Source organism: Corapipo altera, unplaced genomic scaffold (assembly GCF_003945725.1).
Source record: "Corapipo altera isolate COAL_440 unplaced genomic scaffold, ASM394572v1 53, whole genome shotgun sequence".
Classification (NCBI taxonomy): Eukaryota; Metazoa; Chordata; class Aves; order Passeriformes; family Pipridae; genus Corapipo; species Corapipo altera.
In genome coordinates this window covers 534,742-548,607 of record NW_020884900.1, presented here as the reverse complement: position 1 = coordinate 548,607, position 13,866 = coordinate 534,742, and the positions used below count along the sequence as shown (strand labels likewise).

Below are 13,866 nucleotides of genomic sequence, written 5' to 3'. Positions count from 1 at the left end.
CAGATATATCCAGCAAGACCATTTCTAAAGATAGCTGCATATACAATACGGGTACTGCTGTGAGCATAAATCTAATGCAAGAGAAATGCTCCTGCTCTGAATTTCTCTCTTATACAAGCTGCAACACATCTGCTATATCTAGGAGCAAGGCCTTTTCAAACTGGAAAGTTATCTAGCAAATACAGCTCTAGTAAAACACAGCTCAAACACTGGTTTGCTACATAGCTGAGGCAAACACCCTGTAAATTCAAACCTGCTCTATTTAAGGTCAGGTAAGAGTAAAATCTTACAGTAGACTTTAGCTCAGGTCCCAGAAAGAGAAATCAGTGTACAGCTAAGATAAAAAAAATTAAAAAATAAATCTGTGTTACATGTATTCTAATCTGGTCAATTGTTGTTTAATTCAAGACCATCATGACTGCTGGAGCAGCAAGCGTTGGCTGCCTGGCTGCTCCTCACTGTAACAGCATCTTAGAGGGACAGACTGTCTTGTGTCCTTCAGAAATTAATACCTAAGCTGAGTAATTGCAGTCACAAGTATCCAAGCCTCCTGACTTTACAAGCCACAGGACACACATCACATCCCTCAGAAAACCAAAAGGAAGCAGAGCTCCAGCAGGCATTCCCAGCCAGGCCAATGCTGGGCTGGGCACGGATCTGGGCTCCCAAGAGAGCCATGGAGGATCTGCTCCCTGGACAGGGCTGGCCCAGACTATCCAGCAGACTGGCCCCTGCATGTGTTACAGCCCTTGCCAAGGAAGTCTCACGTTTTTCTCTCTGAGCTCCATGTGATTCCTGAGCAACTCATTGCCGCTGACCTTCCTTGGGAGACCGTAAAACAGGGCTGGGGGAAAGCTCAGTTCTTTACCCAAAACTCACAACACACTAGCACTGCACTAACAGAACATTCTTATCTGTCTTCCGAATGAAGAGAAAAACAGATAAAAAAGAGGTAAAAAATGTGACTTGCACATTATTTATCCTGCATTAAAACCTGGACTTCCCCATAAAATGAAGATTCCTGACAGTTCTGTACTGAACAGAGAGAGATTAATGGTTCTGTGCCATAAACAGGATAGATGGGAAATCACTGGACAGTGGCAGGGTTCACACCCTTAACCAGTACCACAGCTGGGTCTGGTAGCTCACAAAATACAGAGACTCTAATATAATAAATTAAGTTTTCATTCAAGTCATACGTGTGATTTGCACTCTTAGTACAAACTGGAGACAGAAATATATGAGGAAGATTAACTGTCTACACAGAACCGTGAACACTTGGGGAAAAATGTCATTTGGAAACTTTAATTGAAATACCTACAATTCCTTTTAATGTCAAAGGCACATTTACAACTTGCTAACATTGCAGTATAAAGCTTGGTTTGACATTTGTTCATAAAAGCCAGAACCTGTCAGGTTAAAATAAAGCATTAATATTTCCCAAACATAAAAAATTTACCAATGTTATTTTAATATTCTTAGGGAATGTAAAAGGATATAATTTTTAAAGATTGCCTAATTTATTGCCATTTTTGTGCAGTTACTCTTTGTGTTGGTTACCTGGAGAACGAGAAAGGATGAATCAGGTTTACTTCTTTTTTCTTCTTTCTCTCTACAGCAATATATTCACAACTACAAGCTGCACTGATTCTAAAAACAAAACTTCATAGCTATTTCCCAGTAAAATTCAGGAACAGTGCAAGAAACATTTCCATAAATTTGAATACCAAAAAGTGCTTTATAGAATTATAGAACAGTTTGGTTGGGAAAGATTTTAAACACCACCTCATTCTGAGCCCCTGCCATGGGCAGGGACACTTTCCACAATCCCAGGTTGCTCAGAGCCCCATACAACCCAGCCTTGAACAATTCCAGGGATGGGGCAGCCACAACTTCTCTGGGCAACCTGTGCCAGGGTCTCACAAACCTCACAGGGAAGATTTTCATTCTAATATCTAATCTAAACCTCTTTCAGTTTAAAGCCATTTCCCTGTCACTAAGCGCTCTTGTAAAAAGTCCTTCTCTGGCAAATGCTTTATAACTTCTGCATCACATTCATCCAAGAGTACCATCCAATGGAGATGGGCAATAGATGCACTGTGTGCATTTAACCTTTGTTAAATAAAACAAGTATATAAATATATATATATATTGAATATACTGTTATTTGATACTGAAGCATCATGAGAAACAAAGATAAGTACTACAAATAACTCAGAAAACAGAAACAGTAGCTTGGATATCCAGCACGCTGTCTTGTAGATTCCATGGTACCTGTTGAAAATCCATAACTGCTTCATTCTTATATTCTACATTTTCATAGGCTTATCAGAAAAAAATTGCATATCATCTATTCTCATTATTTGAACTTCTGAACATAAGTATCACCAAAACTCCGAATTTCTGTGTGACTTGCTCTAGTGTGTGATCAACCACCAGTGACACAGTGCATCACCAATGGAAGAAAATGGGTTTCTTTCTACTCACTGGGGCTCCAAACAGGGAAGAATACAATGTAGATGTGTGGGACTTGGCAGGTTATCTACACAAAGGTAGCAGATTCTCTCAGCTGCAGGCAAATCAACCACCACTCACATATTTGTCACCTCCTGCACTGGAGGCTCACACTAAAATGTAAGAGTAGTGTAAGTGTCTCTGAAATGCTCCCCTTGGAGTCATAGAAATGCAAAATTCTTAATGCAAAATATACATATCTGAAGTCAACCCAGCTTGGTCTAAACATACCTACGGCCTTCCCATAGGAGATTCCTGTGGGCAAAGAAAGAATCTTACCACTGGCTGGAGAAGCAACCCATCTATCTAAGGTAAATATTACATCAATGCATTTGGTGATATTTCCCCAAACTTGGGTAAGAAGAACTTCTGATGGAAGCAACTACCCCTTTTTAGATTTCAGGGAATGAAAAGAAACCCTCTAGACAACCAAATCTCTGGTAGGAATGAGCCCATGATGTGCTGCCACCCTGTGAGCTCCTGGTGTGTGAGTTATGAACTGTATCCAATGTACAGTGAGCATACAAGTCACTGCTGAAAAGCAGCAGTATAGCACTGACAAAAACAACTTTATCAGCCTCAGCCTTAAGCAGCAGTCAAGCACAGGTAGCCACTTTAAATGTCTGGAAGTTTCTGTGCAATCAGTACAATAAGAAACCCATGAGGTGTGGGGAGAAAAAGCAGTGTATGAGCTATGTAACAAGCCTTTCTGACAATGCTACCAGAAGCAGTGGGAAAGTAGATGTTTAATGTTTTCTAATTAGAGCTGTTTTGTGTAACGTAGCAGTAGTTTGGGACTGAGATTTTGAAAGAGTCATCTGCTTGCAGGGTATGCGTGCTCCAGAGGTTATGCAAGATGCACTGCAGATGTACCTACACATCACATTGCAGATCCAACTCTCAACAAAACCCGCTACATATATTCCATCTTCACTAATCTTATTTTAGACAGAACTTCAAGGAAACAGCCATGTTAAATGAGATATATTCCATGGCAAGTGTATTTAAAAGTTTAATGTTTTATAGTCTGGATCTGGAGTTATGAACTGGCTGAGATACACTAACATGGGTTGATATCTCATTAAAGGGAAAGGCCGCCTTCTGAAATGTACACTCTGCATTACCTGGGTAGAAGTTGCTCCCTTTAGTTTGTAGTTTATGAGTCACTGGGGAAAACTGCTGCATGCAAGAATTGCTGGTCATGTGTCATTTGCCATAGAGCCATGGAATAATACTGTTGGGTTTGGAAAGGGGAAGAAATAAAGCTGTGAGGAATGCAGAATGTGAAGAAGAGATGTGTGTGATGTGAAAACCAAGGCAGGGAGTGAGAAGGAGGAAAAGGAGGAAGACTGAACTGTATTGCTATGCTACATTCTCATCTTTCTACAAGACAAGTCAAAAGTACATATCTTGTTTTAGAGAGCTTAACGAGAGTCAAATCTGACAGAGTCAGTTTAAGGATAGACAAATTATAGTTTGGTTGACAAGAAGTCTGTTGCACATATTTAATCAAATCAAATATTAAGAAAAGACGGGGGGGTGGAAAAAAACAACCCAGAGGCTTTTTCCTATTATAGGCTTTATTTTTCCCTATTTTTAGATATGAGCTTTCTCTATGAAGCAAGGTTGAAGTAAAGAAGTCTATAAGAATTTTATAGAGTAAACAGTTTGGTAGAGGTTCATCCAAATTGTTAGACTCTCCTGACTTTACCAGAACAGGTAACCCTTAGACATTTCTTTATCAATAAAAAGTAGTTTTTATTTTACTCCTTCTGTCCTTATTTTTTTCCCCCTACACACTTCTCATAATTTTCCCAGGATTTCTCAGAGGTCAGCTGAACTTATTCAACTTGAGACCAGAATTTGACAAGAGCTATCTCTGCTCTCTACCTGCATAGTCCTTTAACCACCTGAAAGGAAAGACTGGGTAGGGTAGCAGCTTGAGTGCAAGTACCAGTTCCCAAGTTCTCAAACTCAGCAGGTTCAGGCAGCAGAAGGCTATCTAAGAATTAATTTGAGAATCTCATTTGTGGCTGAACAAAACCCTGCTACATCTCCATGTCAGTCCAGATACATTTTGAAGACAGAGATTAACTCAGTTACACAACACTTTTCACGCAGGCATCTCACCGAGCTGAAAACAAAACTGTGCAGATAAGCAAGGCTGATAATGTTTTAAGTGGACTCAGTTTTTAGTAAATGCAGTTGCAGCCATCACATGAAATGAGAAGAAACTCATTAAGTGACTGGTGAGCATAACAAAATGACCCGAGAACACAGGACTTATGAGCACACACTCATATGAGAGGCTACAAAAACTAAAATGCAGGGGGTGCCTGGCAGGTGAAGAACTGAAGATATCCAGGTAAGGCAGGGCAAGACCATGCAGTGCCCTGGATGTGAGCAGGAGAATCAATTAGTTCTATACTTTACCGACAGCAGTGAAGCTTCTTAAGCACTGGTGTAATGTGTCAAAATGCCCTGAAATACATCCAGACGTTGTGGTGAGTCGCATGCAGGTCTATTGCTACAATTTTTGTAATGTTATTTTCAGTAGGAAACAACAACAATTAAAAGAAGAAAAAGCTACCTTCAAGAAAATTGCATATTTCAAGACTGTGCTTCAAAAGTGGAAGCAGATTTCCCATACATTCCTTACAAACAATATAACATTCTTAAATGTTAAGCATTTTAAAATCTCTTCTGTGTTCTTTAAAGTACTCATGGGAAAACATTGATGCATTTACAGAAAACGACAAAAAAATGTTTTGATATCAAAAAGGATGATTAAAATACCTCATTTTCCACTGCAGAAGCTTGTAAGAGCTACTCCTATGGTACAAATGCCTGATCAGCAATAATGATAAAAAGAATAGCAAAGTCGTGTGGAACCATGCAACAAAAGGAAAAAAAAAAGTAATTTAAGGTCTGCTTGCACAGTCTTGGAATTTGGTTTATTTTAGTGTTGACTATAAGAAGTAAATTCACACATAATTCTGGTTCAATATTTACATATGAAAAATTCCATCTTGGTGCCAAATACAACTTTGCAGTTGAAACTGTCTGCCTGCAAGATACCCCAGCATGATTCCAGGCCAAATTTTGCCAGTAGATTCAGGAAAACTGTCTTTGGAATCAGGTATCTATATGTTCACTATAACATACCAATACATCCCTTTTTCCCTTTCCTGGAGCAGAGATCTCAATTACTGCATTTCTGATAGAGAAATCAAAATTCTATGATAAATACAAATCTAGACATGGTTAACTGAGGCTGAAATACTGAAATATTCTGTGTATCCTGTGCAAAGTTGGGGTTTTTAAAAGTAAGACATAAAGCTTGAGATCAATGGAGAAGGATGAAAGAAAAGGCTGGAGCAAGAGAGGACACAGGGCTGGCTGGAACATGTCTGATCAACTCAGGGCAAACACCAAAACTCACAATATTATACAAAGGGACTGAGAAGAATATAGCTAAAAATGCTTTTGTAAGATATATCAGCTGCTGTCTCCAGACAACAGTCAGAAAACAAAATAATGAGAAATAAATTCATAAAACGATGGAGAAACCAGAAACACAAGGGAAGGTGGGCATTCTGATCTTATTTTTGGTTATTGTAAGGAGGCCACTTACAGATGAGAACTACAAGTTATCTTTCCACAGAGAACCACCTAATTTTCATCAAAGATACTGCAAAAGTATAAACAAAAGAAGAAAAGAACCATTTCTTTACTCCTGGTCTTATCCCCTAAAAAATTCCAGGAAAAAATGATCAATGAGAAAAACACACTGAATTCAAAAGCAGTAAGAAGAGATTAAGTGAAAACATCATTTGAAGCAGCATATTTAGAAGAAAAACATTATTTCAAGGTAGCAGAGGGATGTAAGGATGAAATAGAAAAAAAAATAAAGAAGGAGGAGGAAGATCCAAAGCCAGGTCTCAAATTTCATTAAAAGCACAATTCCTTGTAAGTCCTGCTGAAGAACGCGTATAGGCAGAAAGGGAGGTAAAAATGCAGATAGGAAGAAATAATGATAAGGTTTGGTTTGCATCCAGTATGAGAGTGACTTCCGAGGTCACACAAGACATGGAAACTGAACATTAAGAGATGCTAGATGCCTATTTTCTCTGTGGAGAAAAGATGGACTTTCATATATTTTGCTTTTTTTGGGCTATCACCAAAACCAGCTTCCTTCTCTTTTTTAATTTAAATTAAACTATCAAGAAATTCCATCTGGCAAGTTGATGGCACAAAGTTATTGAGAAGAACTCAGTTTAAAACAGTCATGACTGGTTGTGCAGAGCGTTTTCCATAGTCTGACATACGTATGAGGGAACCCAGACTGAGATCCTGAGACCCCTGGAGTAGAAAACAGCACAAGAAATCCACCTAGCACCTATTCACAAAGAAACAATTCACTAAGACCAAGATTTTGACAGAAAGTCACTTCCCGGGTTTATAATTTCCAAAAGATTTTAATGTTGCCTTGTAGCCTTTTAGGATAGAGCCCAAATGCCTTCTTTTCACCTGAGTTAGGAAAGCAAGGCAAAATGGGAAGTGATGCAATACTGCAAATAAAAATTGACACTTTTTCACTCCAGTCAAGGAAGGCTTAAAGCATTAGAGGTGTCCTCCTCCAGAGAGACTACAAATACATCGAGTGGAGCCTCAGGCCCCACCAACAGTCATTTGGCACATACCTTTTTAAAGAACAAAGAAATTCCATAACAATCTCTTTCTACTCACAGTATGGAACCATGGTGAGATGCAGCAAAGAAAGGTAGATCTGCATTAATTTCACTGGTTTAACTATATAAAGCATATACTATCCAATTAATTGAGTGAAAAAGACTCAGATGTTAATGTAGATAACAAAAGAAGAAAATACTAGTGCATACACACACACCATATCAGAATAAAGTTACTTGAGAAAGCTGTTTCTGTGAACCTCTCTGCTTATTCTAGTCTTTCTTGGGCTTACGTCATAATCAAAAAAAATCATAACAAACATATAAAAAAATGCTTTTTTCCAGTAGATCTTCAGGATGACTTGATGAACAATCTGAGTACCTTATAAACTACTGTAAAAATAGATGGGGAGGCTCACAAATTTGGGTAGTTCAAGATGATTTGAAGATACTGCATATCAGGTTTTTTGTGGCAGCAAAATAGCAAAAGGAAGCAGCCAAAGTGAAAGACATCTGAAAATAATCTGGATTCCCATCAGCTGACCCTTTGCTAACAAAGCAAAAAGACTGTTGTGTCTGTTAAGTCCTGCTGCTGTAGAGACACATCTCCCTTCCAACCCATGACATAGCCTGTGGGGCATGTGTGAGGTGGAGAATTATCATAACACAAAAACAAGGACAGCAAGACTGCAGGGGAAAGTGTGGCCTTTCATTCACAAAGCACTTTTGAAACCTCAGACCTTCCCTGGTCCAAGGAAGGGAGCTGCTGGCCCAGTCTCAGCTTAGGGACAGGTGCTGTGTGACAGAGGTCATTGATCTAATTAAAGGCAAACCCAGCAACTCTGTGAAGTCTTCCACCTTGCCCTAATCTCACTGAACTTGCTGAATGCAAATACCACTTTACATCAAAGCTACCGGTTTTTTTTTTTTGTTTTGTTTTGTTGGTTTTGGTGGGGTTTTTTTAAATAGAAATATCATCATCATTGTCCTTTAAGAAAAAGAAACAGAAAACAAAAACAACCCTAAAGAGATTGGTGAAAATCTTCAAACATCAGTGATAAACCCCCTGTTCTGATGGACTATTTTCAGCAGCATTTTGAAGGTGTATTTTTAGGGATTCAACTACATTGAAGTAACTGGTTAAGGGAATTGTAATCACACAGAAGAAGTCGGATGCCTGTGTTCCTCTGTGTACATACAACATCCACAAGCTTATGAAATCCATTCACAACAGAAGAAATACTCTACACATATTTTAAGAGGCTCTGTCAGAAGTCTTACAGCAAGACTCATTCATATTTGTAAGTCATGAGGAAAAAGCTGTTTTCTGTTCATGCTGTATGAACAGATTTTGTTTGGTCTACAGCTCATATTTAAGTTGCAAGTCAATAAATCATCCTAGCTGAATTAGCTGATGAATCCCATCTGTGGTATTGAGAATAAATATTTGATTGAGACTGAATTAACTCTTTGTAGATTTGTGCTCATGTTTACACATACTAGAGCTGCATGGAAAAAAACCCCAGGATACACAGGCTATTTATCAAATTAGCCAAATATGTTTACCTGAAAAAAAAAAAAAATAAAAGGATGGAAAAGAAAAAAAAAAAAAAAGAGTGCAAGTCAGCTTTTAGAATTATTTTGAACATGATATGCTGACACTTTCATTCAAAACCAGATTGGACAGGAGGATGGAGGACAGTGAATCCTGACAAGTTGAAATGTAAATTAAGATGTTTTCTTGTCTTTACACATGCCTCCCAGAGAAACTGCTACAGAATAACAACTTGGGCCTCAAATTAAGTTCACACCTTACCTGCAGGCTTAGAGAATACAATTACATAGCACTGAGATGAGATTGTTAATAAACAAAGAGGTGACTGGGAGCTGGAAATCAATACATTAATCATAACAAAGACATTGTCATTTTACAAGGTTTTGGAGTGATTTTGCACCAAATAAAACCTTATGGGAGAATGTCAATAAATGACTGTTTGGCTTCACATATTGCCTAAGCTGAAGTGAACGGGATACTTCCAAAACTACAGCATACACTTTAGTTTAAGGGGGGGGGGGGGGGGAAATGCCATGCTGTAAAATTGCAGCAAATATTTCCCCAAGTCTCTCCAGCCACATCCCCCTCACTCCCTTAAGCTGTCAGGAACTGTTTCCCAAAGCTCCCAGAGGACTGTCATTATTAAACTAAACACCACACAGCAGAATGCAAGCTGATCTCACTCTCCACACTGCCACTTTAAAGGATGGCAGTAGAAACATTAACTATTCCATCCTCAGTGGAATGTAAATGTTTCTCTCTGTCACAGAAAAATAGTGGAAAACAGATTCCTTTTGTCATTCTCTTTTCATGTTTCTATCTGTGAAAAATAGAGTTAAGAAGGATTTATCTTTGCTCCAAGTCCTATTAACTGTTCACCTGTCATCTATAGCATAATCTATTTATGTAACACTTTCTAAAGCTGTATGAAGCAAATTTTTCCAGTGAGTAGCAGGTGAATTAATGACCTGCTGGTTCTTGTTACACCACATTTAGGACAATTAGAGGTCTTCCTTAAATGTTTGCTGAAAGAAACCTTCCCATGCATAAGGGGCATATGCATAAAATTTTTTGAATGGAACCAAAGGATAATATTATTGTATGATCCTTCAGACAACAAAATATGGGGCTCTTGTAGGTGTAATTTTGAGCAGTTTGGCATAAAATGCACCTTTCACTGTAGTGCAAGATTTGACACAGCTGACTAGACTGTGGTTCAATGTCCAGAGATGATTTAAAATAAATTCCTATAAATGTGAACATTCAACATTGATAAACTCTTTTTAAAATGTTAAACCAGATAAAATACTAAACAGTTTGTTTAAAATGCAGCATTAATACAATTCAAAACAAAGTACCTATCAGTGTTTACGATCACAAAATTTTACAACTGAAATTCTATCTGTAAAGTAGTTTCTTTAGAGTTTCCAATCCCTTTCTGCATTAACAGACTTGCAGGAAAACCACTAATGGGATAGCAGTTTTCCAGAACAGCCTTATAAATTAATTAGGGTATAGAAAACCTCATTCTTCACAAGTTTAGTTCTGCTAACATCACAAATGAATCGCTGTGTTTATATGCTTAATCCACGAGATCTCAAGTTATTCACGTCCTCCTTGGCGTTTGCAGGATTAGACTCTAAGCATGTTGTTTCCTCCCTCTCCCTTCCTGTCAGTAAACGTGGGATCAGAGTTCAGAACATGCCTGATTCTGCTCTCCTAATCTCTAGTAATCTTCTCAGTGACACAGTATCTGTTGCAGAATATCGGGAGGCCACATCAAAGTGGAACAGTTAGTGGAAACAATAAGTTACATCCAAATTTATCAATTCAGGCTCCATATGCTGCCAAAAGGTAAAACACTATCTATTCACATTCTCAAGTAGCACTAAATATAAGGTCAATATTACCTTAAAGTCAGTAACTTCTCTCACAAAGCTGATTTACAAATACTACAGGGTGTGTAGCCCATGTGTGTTGCTACTTTAGCTCCTCATAGAAAATTCCAGGTGAAAAATCAACTACCACAGTGCTTGTACACAAAGGAGGGTTTGCACAAACCATCGTACAGAGTTCTACAGTGTGAAAATTTAATGGGTGGATTCAATCTACAGAACTCTCTGGAGCATAGAGAATAGAAAAGAGCATCCTCCTTCAAAGTCACTTGTGCCATCAGGTAGCAGAGAGATAAGAAAAACAGCAAGACAGTAAATTTTGGCAACATGGAACACAAAGCTGGGACCGACACTCCACAAAGGGTGTTCCCAGCCAGAAAAAATAAGTATTGTCTGTGAAAATCTGATCATCTGCAGTGACTGAAGCAGACATGAAAACGTTATGAAAAAGCTCAACAAGGTGAAAGAATGTGCTAGGACTGAGACCTCACCCAAATGTCAGTTATGAAAATAAATGTCCAAAACCCATCTTCGGCTCAGTGTTTGCCTAATATGGCTGTTCTGCTGCCTGTACTGCCACAAGGCCAGATCTAATTAAACAAACCAGAAAGACTATCACTGGCTATGTTCCTTGTTGAAACTATGCTGAACTTATACACATTATATATATATATATATATACATACACACACACATAAAAATTATACATAAATTATATAATTTATATATATGAAAATTATAGATATATAAATTATGCTGGGAAAATCTAGATTTCATTAGTTTTTGATTTTTTTTTTTTTTTTTTAGAATTTCCAGGGTTAATCCATTCACCAACAGACACTTGATTTTTCTTCTTTCTTTCTTTTCCTCAGCTTTAATTAAGAAAATATGGAAGAGCCTCACCTCTCCTGAAATTGGCTCTATTCTCAGGAGGTAATCTGCTCATTCAACATCACGGATTTTAATAAAATGAATATCTCATTGTGTAAGAGTGATATTTCCCAACATCTCTCCTTGTTAGTTGTTTGTTATGCAATTATATCATGCACTTCTTATACAGGCAGGGAACGCTGATGTTCGATTTTGTAAAACTACTACCTTATTCTAGGGAATGTTCTTTAAAATTCAAAATAGGACAACAGTTGTTGACAGAGCTTAGCAGGTTGTTCAAGGAAATGTAGCGTAGTAAAACTATGCTGCTTTTTAAATATTTATATCTTTTTAATCCTTGCAGAGGATAATCCTCTTTGCAGTGGGCAGGAACATGAATACCCATGATTGTTTTTAAGTCCTTCCTTTTCAAAAGTCAGATTTGTAATTTATTTCTGCCCTAAAATTTTACTGCAAGTACTTCCTAAAATTTTGCTTGGATCAATTTACCTTCCGTAAGCAAAGCGCCTGTCTTTGTGGTGGTCCCCAAATGTATCCCACAGCCTGAGAGAAACACTCACTTCATCCACAACATCTCTTGAGCGTTCGAGGACCTAGAACAGAGCACACGTAACATTCTCTTTCCCTCCATCAAACAAGCACATTTCTAATTAGCCCCACAAGAAGGTTCAAAGCATACTAGGTCAAGAGTCTATCCCATATAGTTTTCAGTAAATGTAGTGTTTCAGAAAACAGGCAGAATATGCACCTTCCTAAAAATAGGTTTGATAAAAAATTTCCTTTAGAATGAGAGGTGTATCAGACCACGGCTGCAGCAGAGATCACTCATAAAATGCTTGTGAGCTCGTTGCTGCATCCTGACAGAGCAAGGTTTGCCAATAAATAATAGTCCCAGCTCACAGCATGTGCTCCACACTGTGTACACCTGCAGTCCTTACCTCTTGGCAGACACGGTACTGATCGATGGCCCAGACAGTCGGGACATGAGTTGCCAGCAGCTGATACTGAGTCAAGGTTGTGTTGCAGGCTCTTGCACAGATCAGACGAGTCTTTCCCACTGCATTATCTCCAACCACCACACACTTGATAGTTTCAACGTTGGGTCTTTCGTAGTCCATGTCAATGTCCATTTATCAAAAACTGTAACAAGACGGTTAAACTTGTTTTCTACTACTGTGTGAAAACAACGCTATTCAGAATCAGAGCTTTTTACCTCCACTTTTGAGAGGTGTCTGAAGAGGACAACCTCTTAAGGAAAAGCTTGTAGTAAACTGTACCCAAGTGAGCTGGCCAACCCTTTAAATGCCGCCCAGTTATGCAAATGCACAACTATTTTGACCGCGGTTGGTTTTCGCTGTTCACATGCTATTTTCACTTTGGTTTCTGTAAACATGAGCCTGTTTGCAGAAGATAGATCTTGGTGAAACAAGGACAGCTAGCACAAACTTACCTCTTGCTAATACTTTTTATGCCAAGAATTAAAAAAAAGGCTGGACATCAGTTGGTTTAACCTGAAGGATACCAGTAAAAACCTGTCTTCTGCAATCCTACCCATTCAGGACTTGATTTAGGGCTGTCCAAACAATATTGGTAACAGCAAGTCACACAGATGGCTTTAGCACACAACAAAACTGACTTGTAAGGTGACTCCAGAGACTGTTCTCTACAAACCACAGTTCCCGTTATATCCTGTATGCATCCCAGACTCCTAATTTTCCAAGCAGAAGTTTGTAGAGTTCATGGACTAAAATGAAACCAAAGAGCCAAGCAGGAGCTTGCAAATATACACATGTACCTAAAAATTCTTTTTGACATGACAATGGAAAGTGAAGAAGTTCTTTGAAGATACTATCCTCATGGAAAGTTATTATTGAAACTATTTACTTAAATATTCTATGGCAACATACTGAACATATGCCTGGATATAAATGCAAGCTGGGAAAAACGGGTATTTCAAAAACTAAAACCAACTCATACATGTTTACTACAGTCTGTCATTTTCATATGTGGGATCATAGTTTGATATATCTGAATTTGGTTTTCTAATGTCTGGTAGTCTGCTGAGCAATCTGGTCTCTGCCAGGGAATCGTAATCAAGGAAGGAGAAAAGGGAAAATGCAAGTCACAAACATGTTCATGAAGGCTTGCCTAATAATTATTTCAGCAAGAAAACATACAACAATTTAATTGACAAAACACAGGTCATTATCTGGAATGATGGTGTCCCTTTTCCTGAGAAGAAAGCACTACAGATAAAGAAAACAAATTATTTGTTTTAATACCTTTTTTAATATTCACATCTCATTCACACATTAATACA

The 13,866-nt window shown here is 38.2% G+C and overlaps 1 protein-coding gene across 2 annotated transcripts in view; it reads right to left on the bottom strand.

The window, feature by feature from the left end:
• The window catches only part of RHOBTB1 (Rho related BTB domain containing 1), a 52,849-nt gene that overhangs the window by 11,291 nt on the left and 27,692 nt on the right, over positions 1–13,866 (bottom strand). For both annotated transcript variants that reach the window (XM_027649458.1, XM_027649459.1), the window contains 2 exons: positions 12,485–12,686; positions 12,036–12,139 (listed from right to left, as the gene is read on the bottom strand). In XM_027649458.1, the coding sequence (XP_027505259.1) occupies positions 12,036–12,139; positions 12,485–12,676 (296 nt within the window). In that variant the 5' untranslated portion in view covers positions 12,677–12,686. The remainder of the gene's footprint in view (positions 1–12,035; positions 12,140–12,484; positions 12,687–13,866) is intronic.